Source organism: Rhineura floridana, chromosome 2 (genome assembly GCF_030035675.1).
Source record: "Rhineura floridana isolate rRhiFlo1 chromosome 2, rRhiFlo1.hap2, whole genome shotgun sequence".
NCBI lineage: Eukaryota > Metazoa > Chordata > Lepidosauria > Squamata > Rhineuridae > Rhineura > Rhineura floridana.
In genome coordinates, this window is record NC_084481.1 from 103,729,906 (window position 1) to 103,754,491 (window position 24,586).

Consider the following 24,586-nt stretch of genomic DNA (forward strand, 5'->3'; position numbering starts at 1 on the left):
GAAGTGAATATTGGAGAGAGGGGTTTTCTGCACAGTTCATCCCTCCCCCTTGAAAATTTCACAGGGCTCTCATTATTTATTGTTATTATTATTTATTGCACTGAAACAAATTCCCAGCTAAACACAGCAGAACATAATGCAGAACAGTGGCAACAAACCTTGGGCTTTAGGTTCTGAATAATAGGAATAATAATCAGTTTTTGCTGGAGGAATCCATTCCTCAGCTCTGGCATAATCTATCTATTTCACAGTGACCTCTGAATAAGGCCAGCTCCATATTAAATGACTTAGCCATATATTATCCAACCAAGAATCATTTGTACACAGAAAATGAGGCGAGTGATTGGGAAATAATAAGTACAAGCTAAAGAGCAAGGCTGTTAGTAAGATAGTTGTTGAATCTGAACGAGGTGGAGAAGGGAGCTAAATTGGGGTGGAAATCAGGAGTCCTAATGGTGTTGAAGTGTGTGCGTTGTTGCGTGAAACAGCATACGTTACATTGGAGTTAAGTTGAGCAAGAAACATCACAGAGGCATTAGATCAGGTTAAGAGTCTTTACTACAAGACATTATGGCTTAAGGCTTTAAGATTACATGTAGAGTTGCTCCCCCCCCAGGAGAGAAGTTCTCAGTTCAAAGACATGACACAGAAGACAACCTCTCAGTTCAGAGGCAATATACAGAAGACACAACTTACAGACTCTGTTAGAACTTTCCCAGTTGCTATCTCACGTTACCATGACAACCGCTGGCCTTGGATGTCTGCTCACTCTCAGGCCAGGAGATAACAGTTACTTCTCCAAACTTGCAGGCTTTATGGAAAACAACTAGAGACAGTAATGCCTATGGGTCACAGCCCAACATATCCCCCTTTTTCCATTAAGACTGCAATACTTTCCATTGCATCTTACAGATCCACATTACATCTCAGTACACTGCAGTACATTTCAGAACATCTCTGTACATTTAGCTAGAACTTTATTCAATCAAACTTTGGCTGAACACAAGTCAAATATAACGTATCAGGATCCATTTCAACTTGTTTATGCATACCTGGGCTGGTAATTACCCCCACAGTAAATTTTTCAGGCGGTTTCCCTATGTTTGATCTTGTAGAACGTCTTAAAGGCTCTAGGGCTTCTGCCCTCTCTGCCCCCCCATTTGTGCTTGTGCTTGGCACAGCGTGCCCAGGATCCTCCATTTCCTCAGCCTTACGTTTCTTCGATCTTCGTTTCCCACAAATGAGCTCATTTAACGCATCTCTGAGAGGAATTTGTGTGCCTTCCACTTTTATGTCAAGATCTGGTTTAAATGTTTGCGCTTGTGTTTGTGCTTGTGTATCACTTGACCCTGTGAGAATGACTGTTTGCTTTTGATCCCAAGGCTTTTCTGCAACTTTAATGCTTCTGCTCAGGATTAATTGCTGTGTTTCTGGACACCAAACTCTGAAATATGCATTATCTTGTGCTCTAGGTGCACGTTTGCCACGTCTCTTACTCTGTGGCTTGTAAATTCGGCTGCGATGCACTCTTTCAGGCATCAGCCTGACTGCATTACATGAATACTGTGGCTGTGAGCTTTTAACAGCTGTCTTCTTACAGCTCTGACCGTCATTCTCTTTCCGCCTCATTAAACTCAAGGCATCAGCACACTTCACACCCACGGTCATCTTAAACTGTGAATCATTAAGGCTTCCCTGCAAACACACTTGATCTCCCCTCATTACAAAACATTGGTCTTTGTGAAACAAGACTGAAAAATCACAACTCACCAGTTTTCTGACTGACAAAATATTATGAGCCAATTCTGGTACAAATAAACATTCTGACAGTATTCCAAGTTTATCAAATCTCACCAGTCCTCGGGCTTCCACATTCTTCTGCGATCCATCCGCAAGTAAAACAAAGTCCTGCACGTCTTCTGAAGTGTAAAACAAACTCCTGTCTTTAATTAATATATGGCTTGCCCCGCTGTCAAGAGTCCAGTTAACAGGTCTTAAATCTTGAGACTTCTGTTTACAAACAAAGTTCACACTTCCCTGCTTCAAGCCTCCTTCCCTGGAGTTTCGCTTGACTGCACAGTCTCTTTGAAGATGCCCACGAGCCCCACAGAAATAACATGATTTCAGCCGCTGCTGCTCCGGCTTGTTTTCCTGTCTGCAGCTGCTTTCTTCTTTCAGCTTGGCTCTTTGCTTTTCCTCAGCACTTTTCGCCTCTTGTCTCCGCTGCCATTCCTGGGACAGTTTTTCCTCAATAAATGCAACGTTCAGACCTCCGTCAGGCATGGCTTCAATTCCCATAACAAAATTATTCCAAGTCCCATCGAGTGAAGCCAGGATCAGATAGGTCTTCTGAAGCTCAGAGTGTTCCATGCTTCGATCCTGCAACTCAGCAAATAGGCGTCTGAATTCAGTGAGATGCTCACTCATTTCACACTCACCCGTGAAGCGCATCTGGTACAGCTTCCTTGCCAAACACAATTTAGATCCCGCAGTCTGTTGCACATGTAGGGCCTCCAACACGTCCCACATCTGTTTGGCGTTTGTAACATCTCTCACGTGTAACAGTTGAGAGTCTGATAGAGCCAGAAGTATAAAAGCTTGCGCCTTCTGATCTCTATGCGTCCAGGCCACGGTCAGTACCGCCGGAGGGGGTCCATCTATAATGTCCCATAAATCCTCTTTTATCAGCAAAGCCCGCATCCTCGGCTTCCAGCTGGCATAATTCTTTTCTGTCAATCTTTCCACTGGCAAGCCTCCCCCAGACAGGTTTACAGCCATGTTGCTCACCTCTGTCTGGCACAATCAATCACGCTGCCCTCTGGAACTCCGTCTGCTGTTCAGACCAGCAACTTACTCTTGTGTAACACGCTGTGGATCTGGGCCCATAACCCTGTTGAAGTGTGTGCGTTGTTGCGTGAAACAGCATACGTTACATTGGAGTTAAGTTGAGCAAGAAACATCACAGAGGCATTAGATCAGGTTAAGAGTCTTTACTACAAGACATTATGGCTTAAGGCTTTAAGATTACATGTAGAGTTGCTCCCCCCCCCAGGAGAGAAGTTCTCAGTTCAAAGACATGACATAGAAGACAACCTCTCAGTTCAGAGGCAATATACAGAAGACACAACTTACAGACTCTGTTAGAACTTTCCCAGTTGCTATCTCACGTTACCATGACAACCGCTGGCCTTGGATGTCTGCTCACTCTCAAGCCAGGAGATAACAGTTACTTCTCCAAACTTGCAGGCTTTATGGAAAACAACTAGAGACAGTAATGCCTATGGGTCACAGCCCAACAAATGGAACAGGGGGGTGATTGCCCAGTGAACTATTGAAGGAGAACTCTGAAATAATAAGTGCATGAATTTATTTATATTTTTTGTTTCAAAGGTTCAGATTATAGCTAATTAAAACTAGAAGCATAAGAACAAAATCTAAGCATGTTTGAATCTTAGAAAACATTGATAATAGAGAAACAGAGAAGGGCCAGGATCTCTTCTCGATCACACAGAGAAGGGCTAGGATCTCTTCTCGATCGTCCCAGAGTGCAGGACACAGAATAATGAGTTCAAGTTGCAGGAAGCCAGATTTCAGCTGAACATCAGGAAAACTTCCTGTTAGAGCAGTATGACAGTGGAGCCAGTTACCTAGGGAGGTGATGGGCTCTCCCACACTGGAGGCATTCAGGAGGCAGCTGGACATCCATCTGTCAGGTATGCTTTAATTTGTATTCCTGCATTGAGAGGGGGTTGGACTTGATGGTCTTATACGCCCCTTCTAATTCTATTATTCTATTATTCTAACCATAAAATATGGGACTGTGTTTGTTTGTGTGTATGCATTTGTTTTTAACCACAGAAGCAGTTGCATTTTTACCATGTCAACCACTGCTGCCCTCCTTAGCGTTATAGATGCTTGGAGAGGAACTTGAGATGCAGAAAGTCCACACTTGCATATGTGTCTATTAGGACCAATCAAAAAGTCATTAAAATGTGGAAGCGTTTAAGTTCTACAGAACTCTATCAGGAAAGATGTTACACAAAGCAGGGGATGATACAATAAGAATTTTTTTTAAAAAAAATTCTTATTCCCCATTTTTGTGACTTTTTGGTTGGTTATAATAAAGATATTACCCAACAGTGAACTTTGGAGTTTTTTCTAATGGACTAACATGGCTACCTTAGATTTTTATGTGCTTTGGAAGTTAACAAAAAGTATTCATGAGCATTTGGGGGTTCTCGTGACAGAACTGATATGTGAATCCACCCCTTCTGCATTCCAGTCCACATGAGGTATTTTCCAAAAGGCCATGAGACGGGATATTTTCTACGACAGCCTGGTCCCCATACAGTAGAATATGCTGTTCATCCACTGAAAGTTGTGATGAAAAATCTTGATGGAGGTTTCGATGAAAAACTCTGGGGTCACTCACTGCTCAAGAGGATAGAGGGTAAGCAGCAAAATCTCAAGCAAATCCTCACAGAGCCATTCATCACCTGGACATGAAATGGGAAGATGCAGTAATTCTGCCCCAGAAAATAAAGATCCGTCAGGAATGAAAGATAAATCAGACCCCCTCCATTGGCAGGTTATAGTGTAGTACTTCTGCAAGGTTTCAGCAATCAGTGACCTCTAATCCTGGATGACCTACCTGAGAAGCAGTTTTTAATAATGCATTTCCACAAAACATCATGCACCAGTGACTCATGCAGTGCCAAGGACAGGGAAGAATCTCTTCTCGCATAAATTCCCAGCAGATTGTGAACTTGCTTTCTCTACCAGCTCATCAGGACACCACTGGCTATTGGAAGTGTTGATAATGCAAACTCCAAGGCCTAATTAATACATTATATGACTGGCACAGGCCACTGGGGACTCCACCAGGCAGGTGCTGCTTGGTGTGATTAGCTGCTTGTGGCAGCTACTGCCTCCCTCAATAAAATAATAATTGCGGAGGTGATCAGAACCATGCACCCACCAATCCACCAAAGAAACTTTGTGTTAGCATTAAGAACAGGGAACTAAAAAATATACACAGTCGTTTTTCTCTTCCTGTTACTTTGTTGTTAATGTTGATGTAGAACATTCCAATATAGAAAGTCAGCATTATTATCTCCATATTTTAGATCTGATCCTAATAATTCCAGGAACCTTTCCCGCAAACCAATGGATTTCTCTGTTTGGTTAGAATTGGCTTGAACTGCATGGAGCTGCTTAACATGAGGCAAACCATGTGAAGTGAAGCCCTCAGGGAAGTGAGGAGCTGTGCCTTAATGGTAATGTATGCAGCAGGTCTAAATCAATGCTTTCAAGATGCAGATTAACCAGCAGGAATATTAACAAATAGAGTTCCTATCTTTTTTCCTGCCAAAGGCTTTTAACATGGCAGACAAAAGAATCAGCTTTCATCCATTTCATGTTAGTGAAAGTCGCGTGTGTTCAACTTCTGCCGATCACACAGCCATTAAAGGCACAGTGCCTTTGTTGGGAAATAAGGTGACCAGCCCTCATTTCCATAATCACAGTGGGTTAGATCTAAACTATTAGTCATGCTTTCGTCTCATAAATTAACCACTACTGACTAGTTTCATTGAAATCAATGGAGCTTTAAAGTATAACTAACTTAATCTGGATCCAACCCAAAGATCTTTGGGGAAAACAGAATGAAATTTATGCGAACATATACACTCACACAGAAAGATTTGGGGGATGACCTGGGAGACCAGGGTTCAAATCTCCACTCAGCCATGAACCTCACTGGGTGACCTTGGGCCAGTCACTGTCTGTCAAACTAACCTACTTTACAGGGATGTTGTGAGGACCATGTACACCATTTTGAGCTCCTTGGAGGAAAGGCGGTATATAAATTTAAATAAATAAAGCTACCATGTGATTCCCCCTCTAGGACGTATACCTTAACGTGGTGAGGGGGTTTGAGAGTGTTGAAGAAGCTGAGAGCAATGCCGTCAGGAGTCTAGGCCAAGAGGCTAGACTCCTAGCAGGGGCACCCAAGGTGGAATGGTCAAAGCTGAGACACCAGACTAAGATGCATCCAAACTCAGAGGAAGGCAGTGGTAAACCACCTCTGAATACCTCTTACCACGAAAACCCTATGAACAGAGTATCCAAAATGCAACACGAGATAGTGCTGGAAGATGAGACCCCCAGGTCAGAAGGCACTCATCAAGCTACTGGGGAAGAACAACAGACAAGTACGAGTAGCACTGTGACTAATGACACCACTGGATCAAAGCCGAAAGGAAGCCCAGAGGCTGATATGCACAGATGCAAAAGAAGAGTCCGGAGTTGTACGACGCACATAATAGGAACATGGAATGTGAGAAGCATGAACCAGGGAAAGTTAGAAATTGTCAAGCAAGAAATGGAACATATCAACGTTACAGTACTTGGTGCCAGTGAATTAAAACGGATGGGAATAGGACATTTTCAATCAGGCAACTACAAAATACTTTATGCAGGAAATGAGAAATTAAGAAGAAATGGGGTTGCTTTAATAGTGACAAGTGATGTAGCAAAAGCAATTAGAGCTACAACGCAAGATCTGAGCGAGTGATATCAATGAGATTAAACGGGAAACCTATTAACATAAACATCATCCAAGTCTATGTTCCAACAGCAAATGCAGAAGAAGAGGAATTGGAGAGATTTTACGCAGAAGTACAGGAAGAAATTGATCACACATCAAAACAAGATGTTCTGATAATCATGTGGGACTGGAATGCAAAAGTGGGAAACAGAGAAGAACCAGGAATTGTGGGGAAATGGGGCATAGGAGACAGAAATGAAGCAGGAGAAAAGCTTATTGAATTCTGTGAAGCCAATAATTTGTTTCTTGCTAACACCTTTTTGGTATTCTCTATGGTATTCCCGATGTCTATATATGGATGTGAAAGTTGGACAGTGAAAAAAGCGGATAAGAGAAAAATCAACTAATTTGAAAGATGGTGTTGGTGGGGAGCTTTGGGCATACCATGGACTGAGAAAAAGATGAATAAGTGGGTGTTAGAACAAATTAAACCAGAACTATCATTAGAAGCTAAAATGATGAAACTGAGGTTATCATACTTTGGACACATCATGAGAAGACATGATTCACTAGAAAAGAGAATAATGCTGGGAAAAACAGAAGGGAGTAGAAAAAGGGGAAGGCCAAACAAGAGATGGATTGATTCCATAAAGGAACCCACAGATCTGAACTTAGAAGATCTGAGAAGGGTGGTTCATGACAGATGCTGATTCATAGGGTCGCCATAAGTCGTAGTCGACTTGAAGGCACATAACAACCACCACCACCACCACTATGTGATTGGCCTCTTAAAACATTAATAACCCGATCTGCTGCTACATTCTGGGATGGTGCTGGAATTTAGGATCTGCGGCTCTTGGGTGCTAAACAGTGAAAACACCTTCTGGCCTTCTGCTGGTCTAGCAGCGGCCATCAACTTTCCTATACCAGCAGTCTAATTCCAGGCACTTCAGAGCTATGTGTCACACAAGGGGTCTTTTCAGTGATATAGACACGACTGCTGATGACTCCCTTGTGTTGTATTCTAGAGCTATTAGAGCCTTGGCCCAATAGTGCATAGTAATAATAGTGAATAATAAGTAATAGGACCAGGGTAGGGCACCTGTTCCCTTTTACTTGGATACAGGCTGCTGCAGCACTTGCAGCACCTCTGTGGCCAAAGCAGTCTTGGATTGGGCTTTCCATGAATACAATGTATGGAAGAATGGAAAAGGACTGCCTTCAAGTCAATCCCAACTTATGGCGACCCTATGAAGAGGGTTTTCATGGTAAGCAGTATTCAGAGGGGTTTTTCCGTTGCCTCCCTCTGAGGCTAGTCCTCTCCAGCTTGCTAGAGCCTGCTCGGTTTGCCACAGCTGCACAAGCCAGCCTCTTCCTTATTTGCAACTGCTAGCTGGGGGGCAACTGGGCTCCTTGGGACTTTGCAGCTTGCCCACGGCTGCACAGGTGGCAGGGCACTTAATCCCTGAGCCATTCACTGTGGGGGTGATCTTTAGCTGGCCTTTGAGACCCAGGAGACACGAGTGGGGATTTGAAGTCACACACTCTGGACTCCCAGCCAGGGTCTCCTCCCCACTGTGCTATACCAGCTTGTGCAAAGGGATATTTTGAATGTGCAGCAAAGTGTGGAATGTCAGTTTTATTAGTAGTAGTATTAATAGTGTAGATGTAATAATAGTATATAAATGTATGAGATGCTGTACGATGAAGTCTCTAGACTACATACAATAAAGGTAAATAAAGCATCCAATAAAATCCAGTAAAACTAAAATAAATGCAATGCAGCTGACTAAATAACAAAAAATGACTGAAAACAGCAGGATCCCCTTCCCATTTTTGCATTAATCATTGTGGAAACAGAAGCAGGGTGTTGTGTTAGCTCTTCACTATTAATTAGTTATAGGATAAAGCCGTGTGGTCTTGAGTGATTGAACATGTTGAGCTGGTCTTGTGCCCCTTATGGACCTTTTCTGTGCCATATAGCATTGTCCCCATGTCCTCATTCTTTCTGTTTGTATGTTCTTCTAGGTAACTGCTGTAGCCCAGGATAGTCACCATGGATAGTAACACTGTTGAACACCAACTCAGTGGTGAGTATTTTGAATGCTGAACAAACTATGCTAGGATTTTGTGCAGGTAAGTTAATTCAGGTAAAATTCACCCTGCTAGAAAGACTATAATGTGATGTCCCCTCCATTTAGACAGACACTTTCTAGATCCAACATCCAGAAAACTGTTATAATCCAAGAGACTGGAGGGTATCTGATAAACATTGAGGGCTACATCAGAAATAAGTCATGTGATGAGACCCTTACTTTCTCTCCAGTATTTTTCTAACAATTTATTGTAAGGGCCAAGCTAGATAAGGTGATAAGTTATGTGAGTTGCTCAGTGACATATATCAGAAACACAGAGAGTAGGCTATATAGTTAAGATCTGTGGTAAGGAAACGAGTGGGGTTCAGAATGCATGTTGGCCTTCCCCAACTTGGTTGTCCTCCAAATGTTTTGGACTACAATTCCCATCAGCCCCAATTCAACATGGCCAGTGGTCAAGGATGGTGTGAGTTGTAGCTGAAACCTGGAGGGCACCAAGCTAGGGAACGGGTGACATATGAGGTTGCCCTGTACTGAGTCAAAAGAACCATATTCTCCCAACTTGCTTCTAGAGGTGTTTCAAATGAATTTCTCTGATGGGAAGTGGCTAGTAAGAGTGTATGAGCCTCCAGGTCTTTTGGAATATAACCTGGGAAGCAATGGTAAGAATTCCTATCTTTCTGGGAACACAGAGATATTTGGTATGTGAAGATGTATGGTGTGCGCATTAGGTTGGTTCAAGCAAATATCTTTTTGCCACTTCTTGTAGAGCATTGTAAACTATAAACTGTGTTTTCATGTAAGATGTTTCCATTTATCATAATCAAGTGGGAGTAATTTTCTGCACCAGTATGAAATTCATAGCGTGGTTGAACTCTTGGCTGTATATCTACATTGAAAAGAATATTGAAGTACAAGTCTGGTGAAGAGACTGCTTGGATACATATAAACCAATATTTGAAAGCTAAATAGTTAAAATGTGAAAAAAAGTTTTCCAGAACCATGAAGAAAAGGAACAGATTTCTGTGTTCATCAATAACAGGACAAATAGATCAATTTTAAAAGCCTTCAACAGCAAAGCTGAAAGAAGGAAAACGATTGTTTAGAAGCTATTTAACAAAAGAATCTTGCCAAAAGAAAAGGATACAATGATGATAAAAATACAATATTGTCATTTTCCTACATTTGAGAAGTTACTTCAGTGGTTATAAACAAAGATCCAGCTTTGTCAAACCATCACATTTTTTGGTTAAATGTTTCATTGTACAGAGATGCTATAGTTCAGATTTGAAAAGAAAGATGTGTTCAGTGTAGTCATAGGCTCAACCTATTATTGCTGCAGTTTTGGAGGGGGATTTATGGGGGGAATGCTGTTTATAGTGGGGTAAAATTAAGAATGATCAGTACTAGGGATCTCAATCTCCCCCTCATCCCAGCATGCCTAACCCATCGGGAAGATATCACACAGAAAGCCATTTACTTCATACAATGTTCCTTTAGGGTTTCAGTGTGCTGGCTTCTCTCATGAGAACTCTGTGTTCTTTCAGTCATAAGAAGTCCACCTGGATGGGAAATAGGTATCTATATTACTGGAGCACTTGCTTTGCTGGTAATAGCTGGAGTAAACCTGTGGAAGCTGTGGAGGTCTGGCAGCTATCCTGCACCGTCTCCATTTCCAAACTATGACTACCGATACCTAGAACAAAAATATGGGACCACCTATTCTCAGATCAAGCAAAAGGTAAAAAATGTTTGACTGTGACATTGAGCAATCCGTCAGTTACCACATCCATCCATCACTTCTGTGTGCTATCGTAATATCAGATCTGACCAAGAGTTCCCTCTTGAGTTTGGCATCTGATCCAAGTTGAGACAATGAGGGCATGTAGGGAAATATTCTACTTACTATTTATATAGCACCATCTGTGTGTAGTAGCTTTACAAAGTTTGAGAGGACAGGTCCCTGCTCTGGATGGTGCGGTTGGGGGGGAGACAGAGAAGAGGGTCAGAATCATTAAAGGCTGTGAACCGAACTCTGTTGTAGGGACTGGAGTCTGTAGATCAGGGTTGGGGAGCTTATGGCCCTCTAAATGTTTTTAGATTCTAACTCTGATATGCAACAGCCAGCATGGCTAATGGTTTGGTATTATGAGAGTTGTAGTTCAGCAACGTCTGGAAGGCCAAAAGTTCCCCACACCTGATATAGGCATTTGTAAAATCTAGTCAAAACAGGACCTGGAAAACTCCCTTAGAGAAGGAGTTTAATCAATAAGGGTCATTTGTCCCACATTGCTAGATTGTATGAGTGGGAATGGATATTTGAGAATGTTACAAGCTGCACTTACACTTAACAGAGTTTTTGGCCTTTTTTCTCATAGTCTGACCATGTGCCTCATGATAGGAATAACTGGCTTGTTTTTACCTAAATAGGATCCCCCCCCCTGGCAGACACAGATGTGGTTCCAAAGCCTTTAGTGGGGCATTTCAACAGGAAAGCAAAGGAAAACATGAGATTCCATTAATTGGACTATTGATTCTCAGTCAGAGCTAATATATTCCAGCGAAGGATTAGAATTGAATGGGCTACTTCAGATGTCATGATAAACCATAGTTTTATCATGTTGGAAATGAGTCACAGCAAGCCTTGGACTTGTGCACTCCCCACACCCTGACTTGGCTATGAGGAGGTGACAGAACTTTCATTTCAGTTTTTGATTAACTGCAGTTTAACATTACATTCAAACCCTGCAGGCTGTGGTTAATGTTAATTATGGTTTGTTTGAAACAAGCCAACTTCAGATTATGGCTTATTAAGTGGCATGTTTCAACAAACCATAGATGAGATTAACCACAGTGTAGGACTCAGATGTCCTAAACAGTGGTTAATCAAAAAATGGAAAGTGAAGCTTCTGATATGCTTCTTGTGGCCATGGCAGAAGAAGAAAGAGGAAGGGGAAGTGAGCAAGACCAAGGTTTGCTCTGGCTTATTCCCATCATGATAAGGCATGATTTATCACAGGAGTCGGGAACATGTGGCCCTCCAGATGTTGATGGAAACCAGTTGGTGATGCTGGCTGAGGCTGATGGAGGCTGGAGTACAACAACACCTGGAGGGCTGCAGGTTCCCCATCCCTGATTTATCATGATGCCTGAACCAGTTCCGTGGCTCGATGCCATAGTTCTAGTTACCTTTTTAGGAACAATAGATCATCTATATATATGACAATACCTCGTATTAATGTGCCTGGGGAAGAAAGAGCATGTTCAAGTTGATTACAGACTTTCTGATCATGTAGGTGTTTTTTGGATCAAGCTTCGTAATGAATAAACATTGGGAACGGCCATAGTTCAGTAACAGAGCACATGCTTTACGTGCAGAACATCCAGAGTTCAGTCCTTGGCTTCTCCAGGTAGGGTTGGGAAAAAGTCCTGTTTGAAACCCTGGAGAGCTGCTGCCAGTCAGTGTAGACAGTATCAAACTAAATGGACCAATAGTCTGACTCACTGTAGGGCTGCTTCCTAGGAATGCGTGCTTAGTGGCACCTGTGTCTCCACAGTTCAAAAAGTGTTGCACACAAGTTATTTTTAGAGCAGACTTGTACCCTGCAGACACTCTTCTCTTGTTTGCCTGAGTTCTATTCATGCTTGCTTTTTTCCTTCTGCAATCCTATGTACAACTTCAACTGAAGAATTATTTTTGGGAAAACTTATTTATGATAGGATTAAAAGCTGCCCACAGGTGAAACAGCTGTTAACTGAAATTTGGGTACAGCAAAGAAGTGGAAGGAATGAAAATGCCATGAGAGCCAGTGTAGTGTAATGGTTAGAGTGTTGGAGTAGGACCTCGGAGACCAGGGTTTGAATCCCCATTCAGCCATGAAACTCACTGGGTGACCTTGGGCCAGTCACAGTCTCTCAACCCAACCTACCTCCCAGGGTTGTTGTGGGGATTAAATGAGGAGGGGAAGAACCATGTATGCCATCTTGAGCTCCTTGGAGGACAAGGTGGGATATAAATAAATAATAAATAAATTACTGTATTATTTAGTAGCTTATTAGTTACCTCTCAACAGAATCTTTGAGGTGACATACGATCCAAATCGTGAAGTAGGAGAGAAATGAGGGTTCCCTGAAAATGTAAGGAAAAAAGGTACATACTGTATGAAAAGATACTCAGCTTTGTAGAAGAGTTGCTGTGTCTATTCCAACTGAAACAAGAAAGAACTCTGTGGCACCTTAAAGATTAGCAAGTATCTCTTTACCTATGAAAGCACAGTACATTTGTTACTCTTCAAAGTGCCATGAGACTCTTTGTTGTATTTGGTATTCACTGTTTTATGAACCTATTTTAAAAAATGTACACATATGCGTTCACAAAAAGATAAGTCAAATTGCAATTTAAAAAAACTAAAGGGATTGCCACCCTCATTGGAGCCTCTGCCATGCAGAAAATGTTTCTGTCAGTCTGAGTAGCAGTCATAATGCATGAATTGACACATATCTTGACTTAAAAATATGTCTAATTTAGCAACACATACTTGCAAGGTCTCAGTTTTTCTTTTGATTTTAATTTCTTTCCATTTTCCAATGAGTTGGGGGGAGATGGCTATATTTTGCAACTTGAAAAGTTTTTTTGTATTAGACCTGGTATTTTTCAATCAGCTTTGCTTTGAACATTTCTTTTTCTTTCCCCCAACTTTTTCTTTTTCCCCATTGATAATTAAAGTGTGGGGCCTGCAAAAGGTTAACAGTTTACACAGAGTAGTAAATATTTTGACATTAAGCTTCAGCTCTGACTGGTTTTCTATTCTGCTTGGTGTCTTGTAGAGAGGTGTGAGCAACTTCCGAAAGTCAGGAGAAAGGACATCTCCTGTTCGCAAGCCAAGCCTGAAAATGGATGACACCTTTGAAAACATTAATGAGTTAGGCACTCTAGAGCTGATGAACAGAGACCTTGAGTTGGCTCCTTATGGGCCCCTGAAAAGATCTGTCTCCATTGATTCTCTCAGTTCCATCTCCTCCATTGGAAATAACTTTGGCCAAGAGTTTACAGTGGGACAAGTGGAAGTCAACATGGAGTACAACATGAACTCCAACACCTTGCATGTCACACTGCTACAGGGGAAAGATCTCATGGAGAAGGAAGATGTCAACTTTGAATCATGCTTTGTGCGCATCAGTTTACTCCCGGATGAACAAATTGTCGGCATTTCGAGGGTAAGCTTCTCTACCATTTTCACTTGTACTCAGTGGTGCATTATGTAAGATTAGCAAATGCTCGGGCTATTTCACAAGGCATTCCAGTCATATGAGCAAGTGTTCTTGGAGCTGTTATGTCATAGTGTTAGTTTAGTTGTTCAGGTTGTGAGATCTAGGCTCCTAGATTCCTTTTTCTGTTTTGGCCTCCAGTTGATTCCAGGGTCTGGACAGATGTCTGATGCTGAGTTGGTCTGAGATTCCTTAAGGCAGAAATTGTGATTAAGGCAGAAGTGTGTGATCACCACCTGCATTTTAGGAATTGTGTAATGAATTAAGTGGCCAAGAGCCTGCCCATATTGCAAGCTGCAACTATCAAACCACTCCTGATACCAGCCTCACTCTTCCCATGCTTCAGTTCTGTCTGTGTGCCCTGATTGTCTTCGATAGATCATATAACTGTTGACCTCCTCGGAATGGAGGTTAAAGAATATTTGCTGTAATTAAAGGGCTCATCCACGTTTACTGTCTCTGGTTGATCATAGAGAATTTTTAGACAACAATCTTTAAGCTTTTACGTAGAGTAAACTAAGATCTTGCCACACCATTTTCTGTGGAATGTTTGGGGGTTGGAATCTAGTTCAAGTACAAATGGTCTCCAAAAGCACTGTCCTCCCTTCCTTGGGTGGTGCTCAATGCTAGCTAATGACTAACTGATTAATTTCAATAGGTCGACTCTGAGTAGAACTTAGTTGAATAAAGCCTCTTGTGCTTTTATTCTTGCCAAGTGTAGACAGTTTGAGCTTTTTAAAATTGGATTGGCTAGAGAGTTATATCTGTATTATATCTGTTTTTAGAATGTATGGTTTTTAAACTTGTACATTACTTAATTTGTTCTTTAAACAGAGGAGCAATTAAAATGTTTTATAAATGAAAATCAATATTTAAAGCCAATATTTGACTAGCCATTTTAGCCATCCAGTCTTTGTTAGACTTAGAAACGACCTGACTTGGGATTAGCTGCTTTGATGTCGCCATCTGTGATGACCAATGGATCACATAGTTGACTGCTTAGAGGCAGCTTAGAGAACCTGCATTTCTAGGGTCTATGAGCAACTGTTGCTGAATGAAACAGCAAAAATTAGGTCATGACACCCATGGCTTCTGAAAGCATCTTGAGGATGCAAGTTGGCTGAATGCTCTTGTTGCTTTTTGCCAGAAAGAGAGAAGTCCTCTTTTTACTTACTTATGAGTTAGGAGAAGGAAAACTACACTGCACAATTGATTTCTCCTTTGCAAGACTCCATTGATTTTCCATAGCTCAAGAGGGGCATAATTATAGCCCTCTTCATGCAATATGATTACTTTGCTAACTTGGCATTGGTTGTCAGAAGCAATGTGTTCACAGAGTCATCGAATGTAAAGCTGGCACTGACTTAAGGTTCACCTAGTCTATTTTCCCCTCACCCAGTTCCTAGGCAGAATCCATCACACTGCGTAGTCAACAATTTATCTCCTCAGTTGCTTACTCCAACGCTATGTAAAAGCATGGAAGATGAATGTTTATAACTGTTTCCAGAGGGTGGCCTTGTCAGTCTGTTGCAGCAAAACCAACTAAGAGTGTTGTGGCATTTTAAAGACTAATAAATTTATTATGACATAAGCTTTCATGGATTAGAGTCCAGCTCATCACAAGCAGAGATCTGGAAGAACCAACATGCATTGTATGTTGTCAGTGCATTTACAATTCTATTATATTGGCTGAGATAAACAACAGCAGCAGCAGCAGGGAATTTACCAAAAGATGATAGATTGGAGAAAATGTGGAGTGATAATGTGTGCAGAAGGATGATTGGTTGATTTCTGATGTCTTAGTTTTGATGCCTGCCTTGGAAATTATTGTTGTAGTTTAGTTCTTCTATGACAATATTCTGGTCTTATGATTGGGTCTAGAAATGTTGGTTGTGATATATTTTAATATTGGGTGATGTTTGGATTTGTTAGCTGCGTTGAACTTCTTTTGAAAATTAGGCAGGATATGTGTTTTGAATAAATAAATAAACCAGTTTGATCTGAGAGACTTAAAAAGGACATGTTGTATTTATTGGGTACAAAATAACAGCAGAATGTTGAGCATGGATGGGCTGACCCCTGGTGTGAACTTCATTTTTATTTGATCAGAGCTTGGAAAAGTTACTTTTTTAAAACAACTCCCATCAGCCCCAGCCAGCATGGCCACTGGAGTGGGCTGATGGGAATTGTAGTTCAAAAAAGGTAACTTTTCCAAGCTCTGATTTTGATGCAGACTTTACAATACTTAGCAGGGCTGATTTAATTGATGAGTTCTAGGGTAGAAACATACCCCCTGTTCTGCCAGTTCCAGTGCATCTTCACCTTTCTCTTCTAAAAGCAGAGGCACACGACACTAGTCAAACCCTGCCCTTTCACTGTAAAACCTGGTGGGAGCAGCTTGTGTGCATTTTTTTTAAATCAGCTTTAAAAAGATATTGCAACTGATCGGCAGATCAACCTGTTCCCCTTCCACCTCCAGGTGTGGCTAATAGAAATGCTTTGATTTGGCAACTAGTGTGTTTACAGCCCTAATATCTCTTTGCAGCAGAAGGGGAAAAAGAGTACCACAGTGAAGTTAATTTAGTTAATTAGGAGTGAGCCAATAGTGGCCTGGTTTCAACATAACACTAAACTATGGTTTAGCATTATGTGCATGAACAGCAGCAAGACTCAGGCTCTTGCACACACCCTTCCCCTCTCCTCCTGCGTAACAGCCAGAAGGAGGAAATTGAAAGCAACGGCCTTGGCTTTTGAACTAACCAGAGTTTCTTGTTACATCCATACTGTGGGAACTCTAGTTAGTTTAAACCCAGGGTAAGAGACTTTAGGCACTCCCATCATCCCTGTAGTTTAAGACCTGGAAAGCTCTGGGGAAATGGGGCACTGTCCTCCCTAGGATTGTTCTGGGTAATTGTCTTCTTTTTAATAATGACAGATAGTGATAACGTCTATTTAAAGAATGATTGTTTGTTTTAAGAAGAGAAGCAATTTAAGAATAGTAACCTCAGAAAAATTCAGTGAATAAGGCAGGGAAGACCCCCCCAAAGTCTCATCACTCGAGACTTTGACTGAGGGTGGATTTTCATGATCACAATAAAATTACTTTTTTAAAAAAATTAACAGATGGTATCCCAAACAACTTTCAGAAAAGAAACTTAGACTTATTTTCCCCCAAACCTTTGATCCTTCAGGAAAGGCTTACGTTGTGAATAAAATTTCCAGAACAGGAAGGCAACTCTCTCTCTCTATATATATTTATTTGCAGGTTGATGTAGGCCCTTCCTTACTCCTCTGGTGAATAAAGTACCTGCGGAAGTAAAGAAGGCCTTGAAGAACTTGGCTGTATTTCTGTCCTTGGCATACATATTAACAACTGGGTGCTTTACCCTCCTCTTTGTCTGGGTTTTACATATTCTGCATTGCAACCACTAGGTGACACTGTAGTGCTAACAGCACAGCTAACTACATTGTATCAGGTCTTGGGATCTACTTTAGCCCAAACGTGTATTTGGGGACCAACATCTTAATTTTTTTTACCATATATTTGTTTGATGGCACCGCTGTCTTTATGACCCAGTAGTAGTTCCTGTCCCACTATTTGAAGACCAATATTACATTGTAAAGAAAGGCAAAGAAACTCCCAAACATCAGAAGGGTTGCCAACTTCTGAAACAGCCTTTGTAGCTCTGCCCTTACAGCCATTTGATCTGCAGCATTTAACAGATGCTGATGCCATGACGTGAAAAAACCTCCTGTTAATTCCTGCATTTGAGGCTACTCTTAAAGGCAGAAGAGCAAACCAGGCTGTTTTTTCTCCTGGTAATTTGGCAACTCTACCACTGTCATGTTTTTCAAGTCAATGTATCAAGAACATTTTCAAGGACTCATTCAATTCCACCACCCTCCGGCCACAATGTTTGGGGGTATTAGTTGTGAAATAAGAATGTTGTGTGACAAATTCAGCATAATCACTGTGGCTTGGCATCACTGTTATTCATGAAAATGAAACAGTAATTGTTTTAATGACAATATGAATCTGCAGATTAGTTTCCACTAGGAGTTTCATGAGATGTTAAAGTGCTTACAGCCAGGGCTGTGGAGTCAGTACGCCAGACCTTCGACTCCGACTCCTTCATAAATGACAAATGTATATTAACTAGTAATAACAAATTTACTGTAGTAAAATGGTAGCACAAGGCAATTCATCACCACCACGTGAATCCAGAGCTTGGAAAAGTTACTTTTTTGAACTACAACTCCCACGAGCCCAGTCTCTGGGGCTGATGGGAGTTGTAGTTTAAAAAAGTAACTTTTCCAAGCTCTGGATTCACGTGGTGGTGATGAATTGCCTTGTGCTACCATTTTACTACAGTAAATTTGTTATTACTAGTTAATATACATTTGCCATTTATGAAGGAGTTGGAGTCAAAGTCGGAGTCAGTACATTTGTACTGACTCTGACTCCACCCAAAATTGCTCCCGACTCCGACTCCACAGCCCTGCTTGCAGCATGGACGTTTATGCAAATGAGCAGGCAAAAAGTGCTAATCTGAAGGGGTAAGCAGTTGTAGCCCCCTGAGCCATACAAAGAGATCCCATATGACTGCTTGTAAATGGCCAACCCAGAGGCAAAGGAGAAATGTGGAAGGGATGACATATTTGGCAACAACTCTAATCAGCAGGCCACTTGGAACCTTGGCCTACCATCTTCTACTCCTTTCTCAGAATGGTCCTCAGGCAAAAAGTAGTGGCTGACCAAGGGCTTCAGCAGTTTATAGACTGCTCACCACAGCATGCAAGGCTTTCTTTGAAGATACAAAGCTTTTGTTTGTGTGGGTTTGTAGAATTTATTTACTGCTAATTAGATCACCTCTAGCAAGTCCGAAAGGTTTCCCATTTCCCTGTGATCTATTGCCTGCTGGTGGCTTTTATAGGTCATTTGTAAACTCCATGATCTTGTAGCTCAGTGAAGGAGAGTCTGATGATGGTGCCAGCTGCAACACATTTTGTTCCTTTACTCCTGCTCTGCCCCCCGTTGAAATCTGCAGTGAACTTCAACTGCAAATATACTGGAGAATTACATGCAGAGCAATTTGTGTCTGGACAAAAGGATGTAAGTTTGGCAAAAGGGGCGAGCAGTTGGGAGCTGGAATGTGGAAAATGTAAGGGCACTTACTGGCCTTGAAAGATTTCTGTTTTGTGTTTTTTTCTGTGTGTTTTTTTTTAAAGATGGTTTTCATTTCTTCCGTTCCTACCAAGCCTATAGGAGGCAGCTTGGTTCTCTGTGGAGTTCAGACATATTGAAAAATCATACTCCGTGTTTGTTCCTACTTGCAGTCAGTGAACCTTGATGTCTTGTTTTTTCTTTGGTCATGGCAACAAACTGACTTACTTCCTGATCAGTGAGCAAGTGACTGAAAGCAACTTTACAAATTGGATTGAAATTGCTATATTCAGGCTGAAAGCCTAAACAAACATACCAGAGCAGGGCTTCCCAAACTGTAGTCCATGTGCCACCAGTGGTCCTTGAGCTTTATTCAGGTGTCATGGTGCGTCGGTGGATTTGTAGTTGAAGATGAGAGATGGCACATCCATCGCATTCAATATTCATACTGATTTTAAATTGTATTTTATTGCTTCTTTTGTTTCTTATCGTGCATTTTACTGCATTACAATTCTGTGGAATTCAAATTACAGTGGAAGCTTGTTATAACATGGTGCGCTGTACTGCGCATTCGGATATAGTGCGGGTATGACGATGTCCCTGAGTACGGTACTGTATACCATAACGCGGTTTTTGTTATAATGCAGAACCTCTAACGTTGTGTGCATCCTTTGTCCCCCCTGACCCCTGCATTATAACAAGCTTCTACTGTACAATAAAATACAATATATAAGAAATACAAGAAGCAATTAAAATACTATTAAAAACCGTTTAGCCTTTGCTATAACAGGCAGAAAAATTATTAAGTTTTTCACCAAGACCCCCACCATTCCAAATGGTCCGGGGAAGAAAGTTTGGGAACTGCTGTTTTAGAGAGTAAAGCCCATTGAACTCATTGGCACTTACTTCCAAGTAAACATGCATAGGATTGCACTGTTGGATCATTGACTATGTTTGGATCAGTGGCCATTGGTCATTAACCATTGCTCGGCAATTAGGTACATTGCCCTAGCATACACGCTTTGCTCCTCCCTTCCTCCCAGCGGAAAGACAGACTAGGAAGCGGCTGGGTTAGCATGACAATTGAACTACCGCTTGGGGCATGTTTCTCCCAAACATGCCACCATTGGGAAGTTAGCTTTGGAATATAGACTTGCAATAACTTCCTCCAGAAAGGGATCTTAATCCTACACAGGTACATACATCTAATTCCTCTTAGGACGTGCCTATTTAGTTGGCTTCTTTTTCCTTTTTTGGGGTGTGTGTGGGTGTGTTTCTTAAAGAGAAATAGAGAGATAAGCTGCTCACTACCAATTGGATCTTCCAAGAGTACAAAATATTAATCTGACAAATACCTCGGCAATAACTTCGATTAAAAGAAGATCCTCAGCAAATCCATTATCTCTATTTATGTTCTACTGTTATTTATTATTCATCACCTCTATTTATAATTCACTGACACTGTTTATTGTCTCCTCAATGTCCTGTGACAAGTAATACACATTAGTTTTCCCCCTTTAATGCTCTCCAGTCTTTTAAGAAAATAAGTAACATTTGTAGATCATCTCTCATCTGTATACAATTTTATGCAGGGATCAGTCCCCCCCGCTGTTGCTAAAAGCCACAAGAGATGCTTAGTAGTAATGGCATAATGGCATCACATCCCTTTGTGCATTCATTTAAGCGAGAGTATGTAAAGCAGTGATGGGAAGTGCAGAACCCACAGACAACATCCTTTTCTGCTTTGTACCTAACCCCTCAACATGCCTAACTCTTAACCTGCTCAGTCATTTCCTTACTACATCAACCTCTTGTGTTTTAAATCTCTCTCCCATACAGTAGCCAGGATTCCCCCCCCGCTGTCTCACTAGACCTGCCTTAATCTGCATTGCCCCACATTTCATCTCCTGCATTACTCCCAAGAGCATGTTGCTTGTTCAGCATTGCAAGTGCCATACGGAATGTTTTCCATTACATACTCAAATGTATCTAAGCAGCCATGATGGCCAGAAGGTTACATCTAAAAGTAAAAGTTGAGATTGTCAGGATTTTAATAAGAATGCTGCAGTAGCACTTTGGAGGCTATTGGCTGCATGTTATCTGCCTCTGTCATGCAGTACATTGCACTCTGTGTTAATAGCTTGCTCATCCATGAATCTCTGTCCATCTTCTTTTCCTGAACTCTTTTACTGGCAGATGTGGGAGATAGGGATGGGGTTGGTTGGCTGGTGCCAGTTCGAAAGCATTCCATTGACCTGACAGACCGGTATCAATTCAGGTTCATTCTTTGTCCATTAGCCACTGCTTTTATCAATCCAGGGTTTTTTCCCTGCAAAAAATATTGATATTAATATTGATATTTTGAAAGGAAACAGAGATAAAATTAATATCGATATTTTAGAGGCAGATTTTTTTAAACAAATGTGTTTTTGAAAATAGACACAGAAAATTGCTATGTAAGAATCCAATCTGCAACGATAGAGAATAAGCAAATTAAGCAAAAATTCGGTACCAAATCCAAATTGGGTGGAATTTCCCTAGCGGGAGAGGTACTGTCAGAAAGTTGAGAATATGGGGAGGACAATATTTAGGCAACCTGCAATCTTTCACCTGGGAGAGAGGCCTTAAAATACCCCTTCCACATAGGAATTACACAGGTGAATATCATTGTTTCCCCCTACTTTAGAAAGCCATCTGTACATTTTATAAAAATCTTTACCTCATTTTAGATCTATCTGCATATCTGGCAAGCAACATTAAGGGGCAAAGGGAATTAGGTTTGCCAGACCTGGAATTTGAGAGTCAGGAATGAATGTGGACATAAAGAAGTGAGCAACAATCAGCTGTTCCATACTTATTGCCAATCCATCATTTGTAAGCATTTTGCTTGCTTTTCATATTGTTTCCACTTGATCTACTTCCCTGTGATTTATATACAATGCCTCATCTGTGTTCTGCAGATGTAGTGAAAACTTAGCCTATCTCTTTTAAAATCATTTCCTATTAACAAATCACACCAGTTCTTTATCTCTGTTTTTCTCATCTGAGCTACTTTTTGAGACTTTTTATCAACCTATTTCCTCTAAATTGCTCCGGGGCAGAGCAATTCAACTAAGGGGAAGCCGGTATAAGGTTTGCTAGTGGAGGAGGAGCCGATGGGAAGCTTCGTGGCATTCATTTGCTGTTTGGGAGCTGCCAGGCCAGCAGAATGTCAGTTCAGCCAGGAACTGCGTGCATGAATGCAAAAGAAAAAGCTGGCTGTCATGAATACCCTTACCGGCGAGTAAGCCCTCTCCATAGAGTTCCATTTAATTACTTTCTTAGATCGACTTTTTTCTCAGTGTAACTTTGGGCTGCATCAGGACCCACAGGAGTGTGCCAAACTGGAATTGAATGTTGCATAAAGTTGCCCCCCCCCTCAGCTCCTCCTCCTACACGCCCCCGGAATGCCCCCTTTTCAGGGCTTCTGCCAGCACCCCTGCTGGGCTGGGCTTCCCTGGTGGACCCCCGGCTAAAAGGGTCCCGGCTCCACCGCGGCTGAGCCAGGGCGAGGGACTAATGCTGGCGGATCTGGGACCTTGCCAGTTCAACCGGGGGTCTGCAACATCTAACTACCCTCAGCCCGGCATAAATTTGAGTTGAATAGTGCCCTAAGTCAACATCTTATTTAATGGTGATATTTTGAAGTGAATGCAGTATTATGGATGAAGTCTTAATATTGTGGAGTAGAATGGTATTTTTCACGTTTGGGGTATTGGTGGTGGTTGTTTTCTAAGTTTGGATTGCTATTGTTATATTATTTATTAGATTTGTAAGTTGCTTGTTATCCAAAGATCTCCACACGACTTACAACATTGTTAAAAACAAAAATAAATAAATCATATTATAAAAACAAAACAGTAAAACAACAGCAATAAAACAATAGCTACAGGAAACTTTGGCAACATGCCAATAACAAAACAACATCATCTCAGTCTATCAAATGCCTGGGGGAAAAGCTAAGTCTTTACCTGGTGCTGAAAAGATGTCAATGAAGGCGCCAGGTTGACCTCTCTGGGGAGCACATTCCACAAATGGAAAGCTACAACTGTAAAGGCCCTCTCCCTTGACACCACCTTCCGAGCCTCCCTCAGAGAGGGGACCTGGAAAAAGGCCTCAGAAGAGGAACTAAGGGTCCAGGTACATTCCTATTGGGAGAGGCTTTCCAACAGATATTAGGCTTCAGAGCTTTATAGATCAAAGCCAGCACTTTAAATTGGGCTTGGAAGCATATATTCAGCCAGTGTCACCCACCCTCTCTTTAAACTGTTACTTTCCATGAGATACGTTTTAATGACGGAAGGTTTAGTTCAAGGATGGAAAACCATTGACCATTCTGGCTGGGGCTGATGAGAGTTGGAGTCCAACAACACTTGGAGGGCAGCTGGTTTCCCATCCCTGCTTTAGTCTATCCTCCTCATTCTTAACAAGGCTTTTGCTGAATAGCTCCCTATCAGGTAGCGTTCAGGTAACAGAGTTCACCACCAAAGTGCATTGTGTACTCTGCCTGCAATATGCTAAAATGACGAATCACAATAAGATTTGGAGAGCATACTGTGGACTTGAATAATGGTATTATACTTGCTTTTCATCTAAGGACAAGATTGTAGTCTCTGTGAAGAATTATTCTACCTTAGAGTAGAATCTAATCTCATGCCCTTGAGTACATGTGTGCCGTGGCATTTCACTGGCATCCAGCACTTCTAATGCCATGCCACATTGGTTCTGTTGCCTTGTATGCCTTTTGTAGCGTATCCATGTCCCCTGCTGCAATGCAGCCTGTCTCTTTGGCTGCCTCCGGAATATGTGACATTTTGGGATTTCAGATGCCAAGGATTTCAAAAGGGACAGAAGTTGTGTAACCTACAACACATTTGTGTTATCACCACAGCTGAGCAATACAAACATTAGTCTGCAGACAAAACTGTCAATACCCTTCCCACATATCATATAGCATGTGGAAAGGTAATCCTCTGACAAAGTTTATGATTTGCATGTATTACTGTTGCTTGAAAACTAGAGTTTTTAAATTCCTGAATGTACGCATGCAAAGATTGGTGTGTGATGTTGTTACTTGGAACCACAATTGGAGAAACCCCAAAGTATTAATTAAAGTTACTGTTTTGTGGTTGTTAATTTACCAAGTTTCGGTGTCTGGTAGCCTTACAAGGTCGTTGTAAGGTGGGGGGGATGCTCCCCCCGTAGGTACATGGGGGAAAGACTCTGCCCCCAGGAACCAGTTGGACATTATGATGTACAGTCCCTTTCTGGGGGCATTTTAAAATAGCTTTTTTTAAACTGTGTGGTCACAGAAGACGTATTAGCTGGTCTAAGCAGCTGTAAAATGTTAAAGAAAGAGGTAACCCTTGAACCACCTCACATGTACAACAGCACAGGCCCATGCGCAGATCGGTCCATTGATTATGCGGCTTAATCTGCAGATCTACATTCTGATCCATGTGTGGATTTGAG

At 41.6% G+C, this 24,586-nt stretch overlaps 1 protein-coding gene across 2 annotated transcripts in view; it reads left to right on the forward strand.

Annotated features, from left to right (window-relative positions):
• SYT12 (synaptotagmin 12) overlaps positions 1-24,586 on the forward strand; it is a 94,817-nt gene that overhangs the window by 18,732 nt on the left and 51,499 nt on the right. Inside the window, exons 2-4 of one of the 2 annotated variants that reach the window (XM_061609914.1) lie at positions 8,576-8,637; positions 10,191-10,384; positions 13,471-13,860. In XM_061609914.1, the coding sequence (XP_061465898.1) occupies positions 8,604-8,637; positions 10,191-10,384; positions 13,471-13,860 (618 nt within the window). In that variant the 5' untranslated portion in view covers positions 8,576-8,603. Of the gene's footprint in view, positions 1-8,575; positions 8,638-10,190; positions 10,385-13,470; positions 13,861-24,586 lie in introns of those variants that run through there. The other variant, XM_061609915.1, reaches the window with a different exon arrangement.